The sequence below is a fragment of the Hypomesus nipponensis genome, chromosome 3 (genome assembly GCF_054491055.1).
Source record: "Hypomesus nipponensis isolate SF chromosome 3, ASM5449105v1, whole genome shotgun sequence".
Taxonomy (NCBI): domain Eukaryota; kingdom Metazoa; phylum Chordata; class Actinopteri; order Osmeriformes; family Osmeridae; genus Hypomesus; species Hypomesus nipponensis.
In genome coordinates, this window is record NC_140363.1 from 18,703,560 (window position 1) to 18,726,576 (window position 23,017).

Consider the following 23,017-nt stretch of genomic DNA (forward strand, 5'->3'; position numbering starts at 1 on the left):
TTTGCTCTCATGTACGGTAAAGAGACCATTTACTGGTCCTGGTTCAAATATAAAATCTCTTTTATATGGTCTCTATGACATTCATGAATGGGAAATGACTGAACGGGAAAATGTAGAGGATCCTGGTCTCAGTATCCCCTCAACCACACTGGAGATTTGAAGAGCCTGCAGTTGTTTTACAGCAAGTTACAATTACATTTCATCTAATCCTCTGGTCTTTAAAAAAAAAACCTGTTCATTGTTTGCGCATTTAGTAATTATTCCAAGAGAGTGAAAAAAAAGAAAAAGCATTTGAAACATGTGCCAGACGGTTGGCAAGGAGACCGAAACGTCTCTCTGACCTTCCCGCCTCTCCCAGACCAGCCTCACTCAGCCTGCACCGTCAGCTAGGAAGCTAAGTAACGCTATCAGCAGTGTCTGCCGTGTCGGGGACAGATAAGTGTGCGTTGTGTTCAGCGCTTGACCAGCATAGTTACACGCGGCAGATATCCATTTCTATCCTCCTGGGTAATAAAGTTGCTAATGTGGAAAAGGCTTGACCCTGATTTTCCATGCTAGGTTGAAGGAGAGGCTGAGGACCAGTGCTGCGAGGACCAGGACGGCCGTCTCCCCCCAGCTGACATCTGCTGGAGACGGGAAGACAGGCAGGATGGAAGACAGGAAGACAGGCAAGACTGGAGACAGAAGGACAGGCAGGACTGGAGAAAGGAGGACAGGCAGGACAGGAGACAGGAGGACAGGCAGGACTGGAGACAGGAGGACAGGAGACAGGAGGACAGGCAGGACTGGAGACAGGAGGACAGGCAGGACAGGAGACAGGCAGGACTGGAGACAGGGGGACAGGAGACAGGAGGACAGGCAGGACCGGAGACAGGGGGACAGGCAGGACTGGAGACAGGAGGACAGGCAGGACAGGAGACAGGAAGACAGGCAGGACTTGAGAAAGGAGGACAGGCAGGACAGGAGACAGGCAGGACAGGAGACGGGAGGACAGGCAGGACAGGAGACAGGAGGACAGGCAGGACAGGAGACAGGAGGACAGGCAGGACAGGAGACAGGGGGACAGGCAGGACTAGAGACAGGAGGACAGGAGGACAGGCAGGACAGGAGACAGGAGGACAGGCAGGACTGGAGACAGGAGGACAGGAGACAGGAGGACAGGCAGGACCGGAGGAGGGTGTGAAGACCCTGCAAAGTCAAAGCCCAGCCAATCAAAACGTGACAGCTGGCCGACAGTATTCAGGCTTGTCCAAGGACCATGTCCAAGGACTGGTCATGATATCTTCCCTCCTCCACATGTATTCACTGGTTACTGCTGTTCCTTTGCTGATTTACACCGAGACTGATTTGCCGTGAATCTGAGCGTCGCAGGCTAATGAATGGAAGCACTCTCAGTTGTGGGATAAGTAGACTTGGTGGAATGTCATGGACAGGATTTCTTTTGGCCTAATTGGTCTTTGGCGCGATCCGCCTTTTGAATCCTGTCCAGTGGTATTCATCATGGTGGGGCCGTGACATCATGCAGTGCATTGTTGGTAAAGAAACCCTAATACATCAAACGTCTTCAGACGGCTGCACGGCCACATGCAAAGCAATGACTAAAATAGTGACTTGAACGTCCGTTCAGACACGCTAAAAGCTGGTGCTATGGCTGATTCCACAGGAAATGTTTACCCAAACGGGCTCGCGAGGGGACCTCACGCTAAACAGCTCTGATGTGATCCATCTTACAGACACAAGTTACACTAAAACCATGAGAAGGCCTCTCCCTCCCTGTGATGTATGTCCTCGGCTGTAAACCTGCTTACCTCTGATCACTCTCCCCCGGGCCAAACACACTGTTCTCAAACCAGTGAACCAAGAAGAGAAAAATGGGGAGGGCGCTGAGGACCAATCAAATCTCAAGCACCTTCATAATTGAGATTTATGCTAATGAGAGGCAGCTGCCCTGATCACATTCCTAATGGAGGAGGTCGTTATGTTGAACGTCCTCTGGGAGGGCTTTGCTGCCCGGGCTGGGGGGGGGGGGGGGGGGGGGCAGTGGTGGGGGGGGCGGCGGGAGACCTTGTTTACCTCCAGTTCTCCACATTCCTGCTCACAGAATAGCCCTGTCTCTACAAGGCAGGCGCCCTCAGGATGTCTCTCTCTGCCTCTCTCTCCCTCTCTATATCCATCTCTCTCTCCCTCTATTTCTCCATTTAGCTCTGTCTATCATTCTCTCCGGTCTCTCTACCACTGTCTCTCTCCCTCTCCTCTTTACTACTGTTTCTCTCGCTACCTCTCTCTATTCATCTGTCCTCTTCTATCTCTCTCTCCCTCTCTCCCTCTCTCTCTCCATTTATCTCTATCTTCATTATCTCCTCTCTACCACTGTCTCTCTCCCTCTCTTCTCTACCACTGTCTCTCTCTCTACCTCTCCCTGTCTCTTTACATCTATCGTTCTTTCTCTGTCTACCTCTCCCTCTCTCTTTACATCTATCGTTCTTTCTCTGTCTACCTCTCCCTCTCTTCTCTACCACTGTCTCTCTCTCTACCTCTCCCTCTCTCTTTACATCTATCGTTCTTTCTCTGTCTACCTCTCCCTCTCTCTTTACATCTATCGTTCTTTCTCTGTCTACCTCTCCCTCTCTTCTCTACCACTGTCTCTCTCTCTACCTCTTCCTCTCTCTTTACATCTATCGTTCTTTCTCTGTCTACCTCTCCCTCTCCTTCTCTCTCTCCCCAGGCTGCTCCAGAGTTCAGCCAGTCCTCTGTCAGGAGGGTGGAGGGGGCTGACTGCCCCAGCTCCATGGGTGTCTCAGTGTCCGTGTCTGACTTCAGAGGGTGGGCCTCGGTCCACCACGGACAGGGTTTATTACACGGAGAGAAGAAACACAAACGAAGCCCCTGAGCCCCTGCAGGGTGACCCCAAACACCAGGATCAGGTCTCTCTCAGCTCTGGCCAGGAAGCCCACACTGTAATGATCCACCTTCACCAGCCGGGTGCTGGACCATCCACCATGAAGACGTTTACCAAACAACGGCAACCCATGAAACGATCAAGTTTGCCTCGACAACATGTGTGTTGTTTTATTTACTTTCAACCAAAGCGACAAACAGGAGAAAGGATTTGAACCTTGAAACTCTTGAACTGCCGTCACATGCTCTACCTCTGAGCCACAGCCATGGCAATGAGGTGAATCCTTTTGTTCCTCCTGACTGGAAGTCTTAGGTCTCTTGATACAGTTGGCTCTTGGTTCACTATGACATTGCCAGGAGTCATGCATATCTCAGGTCTTAGAGATGGAGCCGGCATGTGTGCTGTAAGACACTGGTGCTTTTGCCAAGAAGATGTTGAGGCTAAACGCTTATTCATTGATAGAGCTTTAAGAGGTTCAAAGGGAGGCTTGTCATTAAGGCAATGTTCCATTAGGAAATTCCCAATCTGATCCATTTCCTGATATACAGTTTTCAAGAAGCACGTCATCCCTGAAGTCTTTGTGAACCTGAAAGAACTCAAATGAATTAAGAGTCTTTCAGCTGAAACAATGCTGTGTGGATGTAATGCAAGTGTTGGATGTAATGCTGTGTGGATGTAATGCTGTGTGGATGTAATGCCAGGGTTGGATGTAATGCTGAGTGGATGTAATGCCAGTGTTGGATGACATACTTGCGCTATGCTGCCAGTGGTGGTGAGGTCTGTGCAGCTTTTTAGTGTTACTGGAATCTCATTCTAACACAGTTCATACATGTTTCCACTTTTTCTGCAGCAATCTGGCAAACTAAACAATACACACACACACACACACACACACGCACACACACAGAATCCCACCACCTCTCTCACGGTTTTCTAAAGACAGAACTCGAGGCCCCGCGATATTAAAAGGCTGAGTGTATCTCATAAAAGAAGCAGTGAAAGTGGTTGTCTTAAATGACGCCCATGTGACCAGCTTGTAACACCAAACTGACAGGACCTCCTCCACACAGGCAGGGAAACCCAGCTCAGTCTGAGCACATCGCACCAACTCCTCTATCTTCAGCTGCTTCCTCTGGGGGAGGGTCTGTGTAACGTACGCTTTATAATCTGCAGCAGGATCAACGGAGGACTCCCGTGATATCCGATCCAAATAGAAGCTGTCATGTTCAATGAAGAAAAAAATGCATTCATGGAACACATATCCGATTCAGGCTGTGGCAAAATGTTCTGTGAAACGAGTCCCCGAGGCTAATATATGTGGTACATTTGGTTCTCCTCTTCCCTGGTCCTCACTGCTGTCCAGCCTGAACAATATCTGTATTGTGTCCACCGTTGGTCAGAGGAAAAGAAGGCTGGAGTCATTGGTACAAATGGCAAAAGGTAGAAGAGATTGACATTCCCTCTTGGTCTCCCCTATCAAGAGCTCTCACAGAAGCCAATTCAAATGGAACACTTAAAATTCTGGAGCCACAGCTAAGAATGCACTGTTGATACTCGGTTACAATGAGGGCCCTACTTTCTGGGCGTAATGATACTGTTTGGGTTTTCAATGGGTACACTTGAACTCTGAACTCCAGGCAGCACTCTAATAGTGACCAGGACGTCAGTCATTGTGCCTCCGACCAAATAAACGCAAATGCTTCTCTCTGGGGACATCCTCACTGACAGGCCAGCCTCAAGGTTTTTGTTCACCGGACAGAATTGATTAAAAGGTGTCACACCCATAGAATATGAAAAGTCAGGAGCTCCATAATGCCGGCCTATACAGACACAACGGCCACAATGGCCTCTCAGTTCACAGCCTTGCAAAGCCTTGCGAAAGAACAGCTCACCCTCTTTCTTTCTCGCTCTCTCACACGTATGGGCACCACAGACATGGCCGCAGTACACACATCCTTCCCTCAAGTAGAAGTACAGACACACATGTTTAAAGATTAAAACTAAAGTAATGAGCTTGGCTTTAATGTAAGAAGCAGAAAATACTGATATTTGTGAGAGAAAAAAAAGGAATGAAATTAAAAAGTTTGCAGAAATAGAAATAGTGAAGTACAATACTAGATTTCTTTTTTTAAAGTACAGTAACAAAGTATTTGTACATTGTTACTTCCCATCTCTGGTGCACACTCTCACATGACCCCTGCTGCAGAGATACTATTGTACTGAGACAGTTCACTAGTTCATAAGAGGATCATGACATTTCATATAACCTTCATAGTTGTTATCAGTAAGCTGTGGACGTGCAGGACTTGTTTACTGCAGAAATGCAGCTATCGTTCTGTCTCTTAACTTGAGAACCAGTAGGCCTGTCTTGGTGGTCTCTGCAGAGTGGTCGTGAGTGAGGACTCTTGGTGAGAGCGGGCTCATCTCAGCCAGGGGGAATCTCTTGCTGTTCATGCCAGAGTCCCTCCAGATGCTGCACATTACTTTCACAAAGTCCATGCCTGCTCTAAACATCCACACGCCATCCACACGCAACGTGTTTCTGTTCAGAAGCACAGTGTTGCTGTTCAGAAGCACAGTGTTGCTGTTCAGAAGCACAGTGTTGCTGTCCAGAAGCACAGTGTTGCTGTTCAGAAGCACAGTGTTGCTGTTCAGAAGCACAGTGTTGCTGTTCAGAAGCACAGTGTTTCTGTTCAGAAGCACAGTGTTGCTGTTCAGAAGCACAGCCTCCCAGAGCCCTGAAGTCGCACAGCAGAGCCACCACCACGAAGCTCCTAGCGGTGCTAACCCTAACTCAGGTCAGTTCACAGAAATGTATGAACCACACTATAATTACATTTAGTCATTTAGCAGACACTCTTATCCAGAGGGACTTACATTAAGCACAGGGACATTCCCCACGAGGCAAGTAGGGTGAAGTGCCTTGCCCAAAGACACAACATCATTTTGCACAGCTGGGAATAGAACCAGCAACCTTCTGAGTAATAGCCTGATTCCCGAACCGCTCAGCCATCTGACTCTATATCCTTCATTATATTCATATTTTCTACACAGTTGGAAGTGTACTTAGTCATACTTATTGACAACTGTAATACATAAGTATGTTTGTTCCTATACTTTGTATGAACATTGTAAGTCTGGTATTTTTCCTTCTTGGGAAGCTGTGCACTCTGAGGCAACAAGCCAGAGGTTTAGTATGAGACAAGTCGAATCGTAAGACAGCTCCCTTTTCTAATTCGATTTCCCCTGAGCAGGAAGAGACTCAATCTGCTCCAGTCTTGTACACAGCTCAGCTCCAGACTAGAAATGTCTGCTTGGAAAAACCACACAAGCTGGAGGTGAGGCAGGAGGACCCTGTGTCTAAGCAACACGTTATTGCACTGTAAGAAGACAGACATCTGGCTTGCTCTCCTTAACACTCTCACACATAGACAGTATTATGGTAAACAACAACTAATTATTTCCTGATATCTAATGACGTTTGTTAGTTTATCCTTTAAACTTGGCTGCAGAGGGTTAGACATATTCCCAGTATTGATTTATGACTCATGATGGATGTATAGACCCAGCGGGCCGCTAAGCTATAGCCCTCTGGTCTGACTGCTGGAACCCGTCACGGTGAATAGGAATGGCGCTGGCATGCAGGAGCCTTCGGGGTTGTGAGGCAAAGTGCGTATTTGTGGGTTGAATTAACCGAGCCAGCTCTCTATGGGTTGTTGAAGAACTTCTGGGAGTATAGATATGTGTTGTTTCCAGACTGTGAGGGGAAACTGATGATGTCGCACAGATGAGATGAATGAGATGACGGTTATGTAACTCACTAGTTTTCCAAGAACTCAAATTGAGCTTTCACCGTGAGCAAACTACATTTTCACTTTTTTACATTTGACTTGTTTTATCAAGTTATAACTTCGACGGTGTTACTTGCAAATTAGTAAATCTTTTAAATAACTTTTTTTTTTTTTTACCGCATAAAGATTTGAGCAGTGTCCAAATGATGGACGGCACGTGCGTTTAGCACAACGGAGCTTCACTGTAAATTGAAGTGTAGCCTACACTGCGCAAACCGTAGTTTCTTGTGGTAACACGTTTTTAAAAAGTTCTTAAAACGTGTCTGCTGTCATGGTTTTAAAATAGAAAGGCGCGGTGAGGCAGTGCGTGTACGCATCAATAAGACCACAAAAGGGGGAGTTCCTACTTGTAAAAGGCATGCAATCCCTACAAACATTCCCGGTGACTTCAGAACCGAAGAGGTGGTCATATGTACGGGAGAACGACACACGCTCGAACAGCCTACTTTCACTTCGAGGCAACTGCGCTGCAGCTCAGCCCGGGAACCGCTCTGCTGGCCGTGCTCTTACCGCGCAGGGAAAACATGAACTATAACAGATGGATTAATACTTGTACGAGATTGGCATAATTTTCTCCACATATCACATTAAACGAGGGCGAATTGTGTACTTTTCTTCTTTTTTTTTTTACAATAATTTTTGAGTTGATAAGTAGCTTAGACTAAGTTGCATCCTTTGGAAAGCTCACTTGCTCACTATGGACAGATATCTAAGTAGAAAGAGGATATCGTCTTGTTAAATTATACGACTTTTTTGATTGGCTCCTGATAAAAGTGTGACTGCAGCCTCCGCGGCAATTTTGAAAAAGACATTTCGATTACATAATGGATCGTTTTTTAATAATAGTTTTAGTGTTTTTTTCCGTTGCACTTGTGCGAATGTGTGACTGTCAGAAAGAATCAGCAGATGGCATGCAGGATGGTGCAGGCGCCCGAGCGATGTGGGACCAGCTACTGTCTCGAGCGAGAAGCCAAGGTCATTCCACGCGGGGACCCGAGGACGCTGTCCCCGCCAAACCGTCCAGAGATAGTTCCCCGGTGTTTTCTCACAACGCAGCAGTGGCCATACCACCTCGAGGTGACGGAAGTGCACCTGAAGTGCACCGCGCTCGCATGGCGGGTGATGCCACATTAGATCGCGGTGCGGTCCGAACACCTAGACAACTTGGCACCCACCAGTCATCACCGCCCAGACCCAGACTCGGTTCCAGACAGGCTAACAAACACAGTTCATCAAAGACTAGGCGTCTTGTCGGGTAAGAATTTCAGTCAAACGTGTCCATAAAGTGTTACATGTGGATGTTCCAAAGCCCCAGGACATTTCAGTGACACAATTGTCTCATTCATGGTGGTGAAATGATGAATGAAATGAGTTTGGTCTCTCTAACCGAATAAATGACAATTACCTGAATGTACTGAAATGGCATAGCAGGACATGAACTCCCTAGCTTCAAAATCCAGAGGGTCCCAATTTGGATAGTTCTCTCCTTGTCATCACAACAGTTGTGATGTGTCTAGTGAAGTGTGAAGTGTGTGTGTGTAGAGTGTGTGTAGAGTGTGTGTAGAGTGTGTGTGTGTAGAGTGTGTGTAGAGTGTGTGTAGAGTGTGTAGAGTGTGTGTGTGTGTGTGTGTTTCTCCATACCTAAGCTGTGTTGATCCACCATGTTGCCAACAGCCATGTAGTGGTTCTACCACAGCCTATGGCTGGTGCACATTTGTAAATTCACTTAATGATCAAAAACACCTGTTTCTCCAACGGCCCTCTCTCAATGCTGAAAGTCTTTTTCTTACTTAACTCCAAACAGACCCATTGGTTGTTTCCATTCAAGTCCTCTATTCTTGAGTCTAAAGGGGCCTTCCGTAGCTATAGGCCTGTTCCCAACCACCATGAACCACACTTCTTACACATCGAAGAGAAATGCGTAATAATTAGACAGGGTGGCAGGAGTTCACCTGGGGCTGTAGACAATAGATGTTAATGACATGGTATTGAGTATTTCATAACAGCCTAATGCCCCATAAGAATACTCAAAGGTATATGGACAATTTATGTGACCACTTTATGAGCAGTGTGAGGATGGTCTCTGATTGGTTCAGCATCTGTTGGCGGATGTGACCCTGCTCCCTGGTCTAGATCATATAGAATACTGTACATCTGTGAAGCCTGTTAGAGAAACCCTGACTGGATTGGCCAACTTAGCCTGCCCTGATTTCAACCTGGATCTTATGGCTTTGTTGCTTGGTTCCAGCACTACAAACACACATCAAGTCCTGAATATCCGATGATTACTTGTTTGACAGTCTTCTCAGCAATGGTCTCCGTCTATCATCAATCTGCTCAATTCTGTTCCATTGTCATCCACTGAGCTGCAACCCTCCCCTCTTCCTCCGGTCCTAAGTACACTGTGGGGCCCGTTCCATCTTGAAACACAGCACCAAAACCACAAACAGCTTTCTTTTTTCTCTGCAAGAATTCAGAGTTTGGATCTGTGTGCCCTACTTAACAATATTTACAGCGTGCAAAGAAAATAACTCAGCTGTATATTGAATCAAACTTGTTTTCTTGCACCAAAGGAGAAAGGCCAAAGTTAGTTACACCAGAAGCTCTGTTTCCCAGTCTTGACTGAAAAGGGTCCTTTGAGTTTTAAAGCGCATCTTCAGGTGTCGTAAATCTTCAGAGTCATTACCTTGTTGTAATTCACATGTTTCTTTCCACATCTCTCTGAATCATTGGGTGGAATGAATCATGTGCTCCTCGTTAGTGTGTACAGTTTGTGCATGACACATTTCCACCCGGACTTCCCTCTACTTACTCATTCACGGGTCTCCAGTGCTGCCCTCAGGGAGGTGAAAGGTCACACAGTATTCCTGTATCCCCGCTCTGTCAGGGAAAGAACCAGCTCTGCTCCACATCCCATAACAACTGCTAAATCATTTCTTCACTGGGATGTATTTCAATGTACTGTAAAACTAGACACAAATGTGATTCCTGCCATCCACTGTTGTATCTGTATGTAGGATTGACTCACAGTTGAGCTTTGCCAAAGGAACATTTGACTTCTGTCAGTGCCATATATCTTCTTACGAAGGAATAGCAGGAGAAGCAGCCTCAGGGCAGATAGTTAAGTACTTCTGTCTTTCACCATAACACCTCCATCCTCCCAGCCCTTAGTCAGTCTGTGAGCCATCACTCTAATCACAGCATCTACATGACTCAGACATCCACTTACATGAACATACAGTGACGAGGTGATGGGGGCATAGATATATGGCGGCACTTAAGCGGCTGGGGTTTAACGTTGCCTCTGGGTTTATCCTGTGGTGTGCTGCCTTTTCATGTGTCTCATTGTGCGATATTGCCCGCTCTGCCCTCCGCCGATTAAGGAATGCGAAGAATGCAGTTATAACCGTTTGAAACTTGTCATCCTTCGTTTAGTCTGATTCATGAATGAGCGGGCAGGGTTGTGTCCCCCGGGTCCACGGGAGGCTCTCTCTCCGGAGCCGTCGCTCCGCGGAGGAGACGGACCTGGGAGGCTACACACTCACAGATGACGTTTCAAGCTACGCCTTGGAAAATGTTATTGGATCAAAACGCAAATTACAGATGAACCTCCGAGGTGCCCACGTGAAAGGACCTGCCTTCATGATGTCTTTCAGAATCAAATCTGTCCCGAGGAATGTGGAGGAGGGGGGGAGAGCCAGACTATTATGTCTTGAGTTATGAGTCTCAGGGTGCTATGTATTCAGCATGGAATTGCTGTTGTGAATCCCATTTACCCAGCCTTCTCTGGAGGAGGGGATCCCTCAATGAAGCGCACTTCCCAGGGTCTCTTCAGTTCCTTCTCTCTATGAGTTCTCCTGGGAGTTTTTGACCTTGTCTTCTTTGAGGGTTTAGGATGTAAGTTGGTGCAGTTATGTGGGCGTATGTGTAGCCCTCTGTGACATTTCTGTGTTAAAAGAGCCATATAAAAATGGTTAGAGTTTGACGTAGCCGTGCCCTCTCGTTCTTGCAGGCCCAACGTGTGTGGAGGACAGCAGTGCTGTTCCGGCTGGGCGCAGGCTCCAGGGACGAGTCGCTGCATCAAGCGTAAGTATTCAACTCCAATCATGGATCCTCGGTAAACAATAGTCCCTGTGTCCTGTGGGTTGACCATGCCCTTCCCATTAACGAGGACCATCCGTCCTCTCTCCAGTAAGAACCTTTTATGGACAAGACTGTAAATATCTTTAGCAGGAGGGGGGCTGGCTGGGGGGGAGGAGGGGGGGGGGGTATAGATCGGTGACAATTATACAGCTTAAAGAAGAAACAGACATGATAAGACTTGGGAGGGAATTTTTCATGAAGTCTGATTGAACAACGACAAAGTCAGATGCATAATATCTGCGTTGTGGAAGTGGAAATGTTTCGGAATGTTAAAGGCTTCATGGTCATGTTTGTCATGCTGAGTTGCGTGTTCCTTTCATTTTGAATCGTAGTGAGGAAATTACCCAGTGCTTAGCAGCCGGCTGTCTGACACAAGCTCCTTGGTTACGGGTGGAACTGCCCTTTTTTAATACGACCACAGCATTATTGGATGCCTTAACTGCCGTACAATTAAAACCAGAATGGCAGATACCAGCGTGATTTAATAATTGGACACTTTTTAAAGTGCAATTTCGGCAGGATTTTAACAGCGTTAAAGTGTTGCTTTGCTTTTCATTGTAACATTCTTGACATTTGACAAGTTTTTTTCTCTGTAATTTTACTGTTAATGGTTAACTGTTCAGGAGTCATTCCAGTGGGAGCATTTAAATGTTCAGTGTTGAGAACCGTGCCCTGCTACCCACCTATCACCCCATCCACAGGGCACATCTCAGAAGGAAAATCACTTGCTCTGTCTCTCCGTCTGCAAACGTTAAAAGGTTTTTGTGTTTGACGACTAGTTCTTGTTGCAGGATGAAATAACAGGTTTTAAAAGAAGCTGTTTTAGAAAGAGTTATCTTTATGTTTTACAAGCGCAGAATGTGAAACCCACACTCGCAACCTGCATTTCTGTTTCCCAACAGCTCACGAAACACATCCCTCCACTTTCTCCCCCTGCTCCAATTCTCTCTCTCTCTCTCTCTCTCTCTCTCTCTCTCTCTCTCTCTCTCTCTCTCTCTCTCTCTCTCTTCTCTCTCTCTCTCTCTATCTCTCTCTCTCTCTCTCTCTCTCTCTCTCTCTCTCTCTCTCTCTCTCTCTCTCTCTCTCTCTCTCTCTCTCTCTCTCTCTCTCTCTCTCTCTCTCTCTCTCTCTCTCTCTCTCTCTCTCTCTCTCTCTCTCTCTCTCTCTCTCTCTCTCTCTCTCTCTCTCTCTCTCTCTCTCTCTCTCTCTCTCTCTCTCTCTCTCTCTCTCTCTCTCTCTCTCTCTCTCTCTCTCTCTCTCTCTCTCTCTCTCTCTCTCTGTCTCTCTCTCTCTCTCTCCCTCCCACACATGTTCCACATTGGTTGTTGTTGTTTTGCCACCAGACAGGTCCATAAAAGTCACCCAGTCAGCTTAGATGACACTACAGACGCCACTGCTGCCTAATGAGGCCCATGCCCCTCCCACCCTCCGTGCCCCTCCCACCCTCCGTGCCCCTCCCACCCTCCGTGCCCCTCCCACCCCCCGTGCCCCTCCCACCCTCCGTGCCCCTCCCACCCTCCGTGCCCCTCCCACCCTCCGTGCCCCTCCCAGCCTCCATGCCCCTCCCACCCTCCGTGCCCCTCCCACCCTCCATGCCCCTCCCACCCTCCATGCCCCTCCCACCCTCCGTGCCCCTCCCACCTCCACACTCACTCCTTTTCTCAAGCCCCAGCTAAAGGCACACTTACCAAGGTGTAAATTACATTTAAAAAAGAGCTGGAGTTACTAAAATCCAACAGGCAAATATTTACCGCAAAGTAGCAGGTCCCTTCTAAAGTGTCAGTGTGACTCACAGAGGAGCTCCTTAGAGGGTCTCAGCATCTGGTCTGCGTTAAGATCCTGGCTCTCAACCAGGCGTGAATGGAGGGCACCTTCAGCTGGGAGAAGCCTCACACTGTGAGCCCTGGGCAGGCATGGTGCCAACACAAGCCTGCCCTAAGAGTCCCCTCATGGGAGCCCTCCATGGAGGTGCACACCCCACCCACCGGTTACCAGTGTGGCCTGTTGATCTTTCTCTGGGCTCCTCAAGTGACGCTTGTCCATGCAGAAGGGTAACTCGGAGCGACAGAACAAAAACACGAACCTGCCAACCTACATATCAGTGAAAACATGTTGTTGGTTCATTACATCCAGGAAATCCTAGGAGAAGGAATTGAATGAATGCTTCATATTAAATCCATCAGTTGCAACTTCCACCCCTGGACGGTGGATTGAATGTCTTGGAAAATAAGGTTGCAATGTAAATCCTCCTTTGTTGAATCAGGTTGAGGTCAGAGGTCAGGTTGAGGTCGAAGACATGTGACAGGAACAGGTTGGTGGGTCTGAGAGAATGCTACATGGTGTAGGAGCAGGGATAGGAGAGAAGTCTGGGTCTGGGTCTGGGTCTGGGTCTGGGTCTGGGTCTGGGTCTGGGGCCGGGTCTGGGGCCGGGTCTGGGGCCGGGTCTGGGTCCGGTTCTGGGTCTGGGTCTGGGTCTGGGGCCGGGGCCGGGGTTCAGTTGTGGGATTTAGAGGACATCAAGTAGGATTGAACTGGTTTGGAGTGTACAGACTGTTGTGTCCAGTCCTGCCTGGTCCTAGTCCTAGAGGTCTGGCTGGTCCTAGGCCTAGAGGTCTGCCTGGTCCTAGTCCTAGAGGTCTGGCTGGTCCTAGGCCTAGAGGTCTGCCTGGTCCTAGTCCTAGAGGTCTGGCTGGTCCTAGTCCTAGAGGTCTGGCTGGTCCTAGTCCTAGAGGTCTGGCTGGTCCTAGTCCTAGAGGTCTGGCTGGTCCTAGTCCTAGAGGTCTGGCTGGTCCTAGTCCTAGAGGTCGGCTCTGCATTGTTGTAAACTCTGGGGGATGGTACACAGACGTGCTTCTTCATAAGTCGCATCTGTCAAAAGTTTGGATGTTATGCACTGGCGCGCTCAACCATAACAAGAAATGAAACGTTCTTTGTTGGTAATTGCCTCTATGTGTAACTTCATCTTATTAACTACTTTTATGAGTACAAAGTGATTTTGTGACCAAGTTGTCCACAATAAATTTGTATCCGACTTTGAACCCCATCTTTGAACATCCTGTCAGCATGGTCTTGTCAGCCATTGGTTGCCATTCTGTGTGAAGCTGTTTTGATTGGTCTAAGCCGTAAAGTGGAGACAGGTGTGCCATCCTTTACTGGACTGGACTTATTTACAGGCTGAAACCCTGCAGAGCTGAGAAGGTCTATCTGCAGTAACATTTCCAGATTTACATCTGTTCCCTAACACGAGAGGAACTGTCATTGGGGATCTAGAGAGGCAGAATATCCCTATACAGCCTTGTTTGGCTGATAAAACAGACAGACAGACAGACAGTCAGAGAGACAGGCAGGCAAGCAGGCGGACAGGCAGGCAGGCAGGCAGGCAGGCAGGCAGACAGACAGGTAGGCAGAAATACATAATCCCACTGCGAGCAGTATTTATGAATTTTGAACATAAATCCTGTTCATAGTTGGCCTAAGCTTAATCACATCGACTAAACATTTAATTGTGATGAAACTGAAATTACTGGTTGATAAATAGTTGTACTTGTGCCAATTGAATCAAAGGAGACATCAAAGTAATTGAGGATATTGCTAAGAAATAGGACATGAAGGATAGCATTAGTTCTCTCTCGTGAAAGTATTTTGATCACTTTCAATATTTTAATTGATCGTTGGAGAACTATCGAAGCATCAATAAGCAAGTTAGTGACTCACCAGCAAGTCAGTGAATCGTAAAATGAGACAGAAATGGTTAGCAAGAGGAAGGCAGCACACCTTGGTGAACAATAACCACCACGAAAAGCAGAACATTGGATTACTGGAATTCCTTTGCTTTGTATCATAAATATCCTCAGAGATCTGTTTCCAAAATAGCCAAGTCCCCTTGCAGTTAACCTCAATCAAAAGAGACTATTAGTTACATGTCTAAAGGGGATTGGCACCTGATTAAACAGACAAACACATTCATCCAGGACCGTATCAAAACATTAGCTACAGTACCAGGCATACGCTGGTAGGGTTTATATATGGTATCTTACATGGTTATTACATTCTTCTCTAGTATTAGTCTCATTGTAATTGTCGGTTTAAAAAGGTCATAATTGGTTTAAGAATCTGCCAAAACTGTGTCATTTCTTACATCTCTATCCTCTGTAATCAACAGCAGCCTTAATACTGGCCTGGCTCGGTTAACCAGCGTATCTGGGAAACCAGGTAGCGCACAGGTCTGATGTGAGCCTAATGAGCTCTCAAATATCCTGTTATGGTGTTTGTTTTTGGTTCACTAGCTTTCATTCCCCCCACCTCCCCAAAGCTGGCATTTAGAGCCTTGTGCTTCTACTGTTTACACGCGGGACTTGGCAAGCCTAGATTAAAAAGATGAACTTGCTCTGGCAGGACAGAGAGGGCCGTGTTGTCTGTGCTGCCAGGGTCACTATGCATCAGTGTCGTCAGCATTGCGATTGCTTCTCCTCCAGACATGGTCTCCTTGTTAATTGGATTAATGACATGGTCTGCCGCACACGAGGAGAGATTAGGTCTGAATGTCGAAGGCCTTTCACTGCATGGAGGATCCCCACCGCGCTGGCTGGCTCACTCTGAACGCCCTACACCGGAACAGCCGATTGGTCAGCGTCCAAAGACTCAAGTAGGTTTGTCCAGTTATTGTAGTTCTTACTTGCTTCGGCGTATCTAATGGAGTGGGGAATATTATCCTGCGCTAAATGTGCCGTGCGTGAGTGAAAACCATCCATGACCGTGTGGTCTTGAGGACTAAACGCGACCCCCGCGGTCGCCCGCGGAGACGGCAGATGAACGGTGCGACACTCGCAAAGAGAGATGAAGTTGCTTTCAGCCTCTTAAGCAGCCTTTGACTGACTGAGGGAAACGTGATCGAAAAAGAGTCCTGATTTCCTTCCAGATTTTCTTGGCCTGCTGTGCTGTTCTGTCCAGACCCCCTCTAACCCTAAAATAACTCCCTGTGGAAAAAAGTCTGCCTCTCTTTATTTCTCCGTCTCTTTTCAAATATAAATTTCCTGCATAGAATGTTTTTTTAATTCCATCACATCCTCACTGATGTTTGAGCAAGAGAAAAGCCTTCCAAAGTGGTATCGAGTATGTTTTGTTAAAAGACTTTCGCTTTCAGCCCAACATTTGGCAGTGACCTCATTCCACAGAACATGAATTGTATGTGTGGAGACCTGTGTTGTGAGAATAAAACACGGAAATTATATCTTTACAGACCAAGATGTCACTTGTGACTGTGATCAGTGTCCAGCCTGTTATTCTTCACCAGCATGTTCTAATCACGACCATTTAGTTTGGCCACTGAATGTGTCTCAGTTTGGCCTGTAATTGTAAACCACGATCGACTGTGTGAAATAACCATCATCTTGATCATCTTACAGGCTTTGTTACTCTTCTGATCAGTTATATATATATATAAACATATATATATATACACACACACATCCTGTTTGACTCATTTGAGTCTTGTCTGTTTGTCTCTACATTTACATCAGACCCTGAGAGGAGATTGATGTCCATGCTAACCTTCAGAACCTCTTGTGTGAACCCTCAGTGGTCCATACAGTACAACACGGAACAGGTCAATTGGACGGAGCTCATCTTAGGGTTGCTGTTAGAGGCAAGGAGCTCACAACCATGGTTGGTGTGAAACCAAAAACAGTTTGAATCTGCTTTCTCTCTCTACCAGCATGTGTCCACCTGCTCGTACAGTACCTCCCTCTTACATGTGGAAGCGTTTAAACCAGCCCCGTCAGAAACGTACTGTAAATTCACAGCATTCATTTCTTTAAATGAATACATTTAAGTCGCATTTGCCCTAATATCTCTGTTGCCATTTTGGATGTTGTATCTGAAATTCAGCACAGCTCCCTATATTGTTGATAAACTTCTTACAGTGGAGTTTGATTTCTTTGTTTCCATGGCTGCCACGGGGTCTGAGGTTGTTCCAGTGACTCCATGGAACTTGGCCAGTCTCTCATCCTTATCAAGACTGAATCTGCTGTCAGCTGGTCACCTGTATGGGCGTTTCATTGGGAGAGGGGATTTTTATAGTCCGTAAAGTTGTTTGAAGAGCAAGCGATGCTATATACATTAGCTTTATGGAAGAGTTAGATATATAGTTTGAAAGATGTGGAGAGACAATATTCTGTGGAAAATGTGACCCTTCAGGTCTTCTCATCTAGATAGCTTTGAAATGACCCAATATCCCATTCATTCATTCATGTCCCCAAAGGGCAGTTAGTTCTGCAGCAAGACCAGCATACAGACAAAACAGTTTATGGCATACATAAAAAAAATATACCGTTCAAGACAATAGTCTCTGAAATTACCCAATATCTGTTGGGAGAGGGAAAGCATTGATCAGGGAGAGAGCAAAAATAAAAAGAGAGCTAAGAGCTATTATTTACATTAAGATCAAAACGATTCCCCCCTCCTGCCCCTGATAAGGCCTATGCCTAGAAACCATCACTTTTTACAAGTGCTGAGGAAGCTCTTTAAAACGGTTAGCTCTCTGGTGACGTTGTTCAGTCAGGGGTGAAGTGCTCTCCACCCAGACAGCCGTATCGGTCTCCTCTGCTTGACTTGAAGAAGCAAGGGGTCACACGGTCCACAGTCCAGGGGCATAACTCTCCCTGGCAGCCTGGAGAGCTTTACAGGCCTTTAGACAGATCCTGTAATCAATACACACACCCTGTGTGTCTGAGAGACCATCATTACCTCCAGGGCTGTGCTGCTAGCGCTCGCTCTGTCTTCTCAAACCAGGAGTGCTGCCGGCTCCTCTCCAGCTGCTGGCTGTTTCTAGGTGGCAATTGGCTTTCTTTCGGTCTGCCACATGTTTTTCTAATTGCTACCATGGATGATCGCATGGTGAGGAATGAATTACTGCGGCGGCTCCTGACGTCTTGACGTCTTCCTGCCGATGACAAGTCGAGGCTCCGCTGCTGTTCTGTGGACTGGCTGCGTGCTGTGGGAGCCGCTGTTTGCGCTGGGTCTCTGGGGAGAGGAGCAGCAGTGGTCTGGTCACGGGAAGCTGGAGATGCACAGTCCTGCCTTCTCTAACGACTGTGGCTGTTCCTGCTTGTCCCGGCACCCTGAGACGTAACTCTGTCAGGGATCTGTCATTGGTAGCTCTCCTCAGAGCCACGCAAAGACAGGCTTGATTGACAGTCTTACACGGCTCTACTCTGCAGCACTAAACAGTAAACACTATCCCACTCTCTGTCTGTCTCATGCAGGCCTCTGGCTTGTCAGGGCAACACGTAGCCAGTCATATATCACACTGGCTCCTGCTCCGGGCCCATATGGAACCTGTTGTGGCGTTCTCCAGGGGACGGGGGGGTTTGTGGGTGTAGGGGGAGCACAGGGCTCACAAAGGTAGCTTTCCCCAAATCGGGCGGGGCCGGGCTGGGCTCACCCCCCCCCCCCCACAGACCATCTCAGTATGGGGCTCATTAAAACCTGAACGAGTCAGACCGGGGGGGGGTCATAGAAAGCAGGATACACTGCGGCTAAAAGTAACGTACACAATGTCATGGGTCAACCGCAGGTTAACACAATCCCTCCATCGGGAGGTGGGTGGGGGGGAGGGGAAGGCTCCAACTACTGTATTAGGTAAAAACACACACACAGGGAGCATGGATGTGAAATACACTCCTCCATTTTGTGAAACATTACCTCTACAGACTATACTGTGAAGAGACGCTGGAGCCTCAGTCAGTATGGAGCTGCCTGCCCCTGCTGGTTCTAATTAGACGCAAGCAGCACGGAGCGTGCTGGAGGTCTGAGGCAGAAGCGATCCAGAACCGCTGGTTCACTTTCTTAAAGCGAAGCACTGGATGAAAGCCACACCTCAACACGAGAGGAAACTATTATCTGAAACTATTCTGAAACTATTACCATCCAGAAGCGATTGGATTAATAATGCTCAATCGCTTCTTGTCAGAGAGAACTTCCGGAGAAATGCCTTAAGGGATGCTTGTTTCCACCTGAGTTGATGGATGCACTTTAACACACATTTCTTCGTGATATCGTTCTTACCCCTCTTAAACTTGGGAACACTTGACCCATTTAACAGCTTTAGACAGTCCCTGACCCTTAAAGACAGAATATTTCTCCCCTGAAAATCTAGAATCCCAAAAGCTTTTTTTTAACATTTGTTATCATGACCACTTAGTTGGTCATGGTTTTCCAAAAAGGCTGTTTCTATTTCAGATTTGAGATGCCTTTTGCAGTTTGGGTTTTGAGCAGGGTTAGAAATTTCCTTTGAACTATTGTTCTCTGTTTCAGTTTTCTCTGTGAAAGGATTTGATGGCAGCTTGGCCGTGAGGACTGTGGTCCTCTCCTCCTGAGCCCTGGTGTTCCGGACAGCACTGTTGTCCTAAATCTCATAATGACACATAATCTCTTCAACCTGAGGAGAAAGAAGCCCTTCTGATTATCACAATTAAGCCCGTCGTTATTGATATTATTTCCAAAATGTCCCAATATCAAGTTATCTGAGACAGGATTGTTTTACCTGTGAAGGGAAATGGGGAGATCTCATTTTTTTTTATACGTGTTTGAGTTATGTCAAATATTTGGTTTCAAATTGCCCCTATCTGAATGAGGGGATTGTAAAAGTTTGATGGGTTATATTACTGTTAGTTGGAGAGAGCGGGCAAGTCTCTAGTGGATAGTAATAGACTGGAGACAAGCGCTCGGTTGGAAATGGGAGCCTGGTGGATAATGGAGGCCCTCCTCATGTCCACACACCGTCAGACTTTAACAGGGAACCGGGGCCCACCTGGGCCCACTGGGGCAATTCTGAATACTACTAACCCAATAAAGGCACAGGGTTACTTTAATATGCAGACACGGTTTCAACATGCCTCTACACATTTTGTCATGAACTCTTATGGTTTCAAATATAATCAATTTCCAGCTCTGTTTTAAAGGAGGACTGATTGTTGAGTTCCTCCCTACTGTTCCTCTCTCTCAGTTCTCTGAGAACCTTCCAGTGAGATGGGTTGAAGGTACAAAGTACAGCAAGACAATGGTGTTTATTGATAACCAAGCTAGAAGTTGTTATAAGTGACTGAATTAGTTGTTTTTGTGGTTTACATTACTGTGGACAATGTGTACTGGATGATTTTCTATCTGGATATCCAGGTTCAGACTAAGCTCCCAGCTGATTGGTCATGGAGCTAACCTGTCTGTCAGCAACCTTCTTAATTAAGGACAAAACGACCCGTGCCAGGAATGTTTCCTATTTCTATTATTCCTTTTCAAATGAATTCTTATTTTATTATGATTCCCCCAAAGCAATAATTACACCACATTTTGTGAAATGGATGGAATGTGAGGCAATTAGTTTTAATGAGGTGCAAGACAAATCTGCACGACAGCAATTACTGTGACAGGGAAGTGTTGAGCAGGGCAGAGGAAAGGCCTGGGGGCGGGGGTGAGGCAGGCGCTGCAAGGATCCATGTGGAACGCATGGCAGAGTCAGAGGAACAGAGTCAGTGACCTGCCGCCTCCATTGTCACTGCATGGAATGTGTGTTTGTAAGGTGACACAACTGAATCACTGTTGTCCAACAAAACCTAACAGGGTCACGGGGTCACAGCGCCTTCCCTGATGGGCGTCGATCACCCAGCGCTTCGCTGGTCAGAACATTCTCTCTCCAGGATGAATAGATTCAATCTGGACTCCGACGCTTGCTTTCTGTCATTCGTTTGCCTGAACCCTCCATCATGATGTCAGTGAGTTATTGGAACTGTTTGATTCAACACTCTTGAGGCAGAACAGACCCGGGCTGGCAGGCTGTGGATCCTAGCCAGCCCAAAGTCTAGTTAGTGGATGATATATTTAACTTTGCCAAATCAAGCCCGAGTACTTCTTATTTTATCCCATGATGGAAAACTCGATTCACAGACAAAGTTATATGAGTCCACCCCTACATTTCCTCAACAGTGTACACTTCATCAGAGAGAGCTTCACTTTCCTCCATGCTGTTAAAAGTAAATGTTCTAGCAAATGAGTGAGTGAATATGCCTCACTAAAAACCACAAGAATATGGTCTTGGTTCATGTTCGGTTCCCAAACGGTTCCTTTTGTCATCACACTGTGGATTGACTGTTTGTCATTCCTACTTTTTAAATAATCCTCATGTTCAAACATGATGTTGGCACTGAATCCCAAACCGCTTGGCTTAATTGGGTCTCTACATGGGAATCCGATCATTGTTGGACTACAATTATGGAACAAAGCTGTAGAACTGTACATTATTATAGATCCCAGTGATGCTTTCTCCAGAAGGACCAGAGACTACAGTAGACTGCGACTACAGACCACAGTAGTCTGCTCCTACAGACCACAGTAGACTCTGCTCCTACAGACTATAGTAGTCTGCTCCTACAGACCACAGTAGACTCTCTGAGCAGCACCCTGATAGCAGGAGGGTCCCTGGACAGCAGCGGCAGGTCTCTAGCCACACCCAGAGCCTGGCAGCAGGTCCCCCCCTGCCCCAGGTCCCCCCCTGCCCCAGGTCCCCCCCTGCCCCAGGTCCCTCTCTGCCCCAGGTCCCTCTCTGCCCCAGGTCCCTCTCTGCCCCAGGTCCCTCTCTGCCCCAGGTCCCTCCCTGCCCCAGGTCCCCCCCTGCCCCAGGTCCCTCTCTGCCCCAGGTCCCTCTCAGCCCCAGGTCCCCCCCTGCCCCAGGTCCCCCCCTGCCCCAGGTCCCTCTCTGCCCCAGGTCCCTCTCTGCCCCAGGTCCCTCTCTGCCCCAGGTCCCTCTCTGCCCCAGGTCCTTCTCTGCCCCAGGTCCCTCCCTGCCCCAGGTCCCTCTCTGCCCCAGGTCCCTCTCTGCCCCAGGTCCCTCTCTGCCCCAGGTCCCCCCCTGCCCCAGGTTCCTCTCTGCCCCAGGTCCCTCCCTGCCCCAGGTCCCTCTCTGCCCCAGGTCCCTCTCAGCCCCAGGTCCCCCCCTGCCCCAGGTCCCTCTCTGCCCCAGGTCCCCCACTGCCCCAGGTCCCTCCCTGCCCCAGGTCCCTCCCTGCCCCAGGTCCCTCCCTGCCCCAGGTCCCCCCCTGCCCCAGGTCCCTCTCTGCCCCAGGTCCCTCTCTGCCCCAGGTCCCCCCCTGCCCCAGGTCCCTCTCTGCCCCAGGTCCCTCTCAGCCCCAGGTCCCCCCCTGCCCCAGGTCCCCCCCTGCCCCAGGTCCCTCTCTGCCCCAGGTCCCTCTCTGCCCCAGGTCCCTCTCTGCCCCAGGTCCCTCCCTGCCCCAGGTCCTTCTCTGCCCCAGGTCCCTCCCTGCCCCAGGTCCCCCTCTGCCCCAGGTCCCTCTCTGCCCCAGGTCCCTCTCTGCCCCAGGTCCCTCCCTGCCCCAGGTCCCTCCCTGCCCCAGGTCCCTCTCTGCCCCAGGTCCCTCTCTGCCCCAGGTCCCTCTCTGCCCCAGGTCCCCCCCTGCCCCAGGTTCCTCTCTGCCCCAGGTCCCTCCCTGCCCCAGGTCCCTCTCTGCCCCAGGTCCCTCTCAGCCCCAGGTCCCCCCCTGCCCCAGGTCCCTCTCTGCCCCAGGTCCCCCACTGCCCCAGGTCCCACCCTGCCCCAGGTCCCTCCCTGCCCCAGGTCCCCCCCTGCCCCAGGTCCCCCCCTGCCCCAGGTCCCTCCCTGCCCCAGGTCCCTCCCTGCCCCAGGTCCCTCCCTGCCCCAGGTCCCTCTCTGCCCCAGGTCCCCCACTGCCCCAGGTCCCTCCCTGCCCCAGGTCCCTCCCTGCCCCAGGTCCCTCCCTGCCCCAGGTCCCTCTCTGCCCCAGGTCCCCCACTGCCCCAGGTCCATCCCTGCCCCAGGTCCCTCTCAGCCCCAGGTCCCCCCCTGCCCCAGGTCCCTCTCTGCCCCAGGTCCCCCACTGCCCCAGGTCCCTCCCTGCCCCAGGTCCCCCCCTGCCCCAGGTCCCTCCCTGCCCCAGGTCCTTCTCTGCCCCAGGTCCTTCTCTGCCCCAGGTCCCTCCCTGCCCCAGGTCCCTCTCTGCCCCAGGTCCCTCCCTGCCTACAGCATCTGTGTCAACAGCATTCCAGCCCTGTTGACAGAGCCCTGCTGTTTCCTTTAGCCCCAGAGACGAGTGACCTG

The 23,017-nt window shown here is 48.8% G+C and overlaps 1 protein-coding gene across 1 annotated transcript in view; it reads left to right on the plus strand.

The window, feature by feature from the left end:
- The first annotated feature begins 7,179 nt into the window (after window positions 1-7,179).
- Window positions 7,180-23,017, plus strand: part of LOC146300197 (latent-transforming growth factor beta-binding protein 2-like) — a 91,390-nt gene continuing 75,552 nt past the window's right edge. Inside the window, exons 1-2 of the mRNA XM_084681500.1 lie at window positions 7,180-8,005; window positions 10,763-10,836. Coding sequence (XP_084537626.1) covers window positions 7,575-8,005; window positions 10,763-10,836 — 505 coding nt within the window. The 5' untranslated portion in view covers window positions 7,180-7,574. The remainder of the gene's footprint in view (window positions 8,006-10,762; window positions 10,837-23,017) is intronic.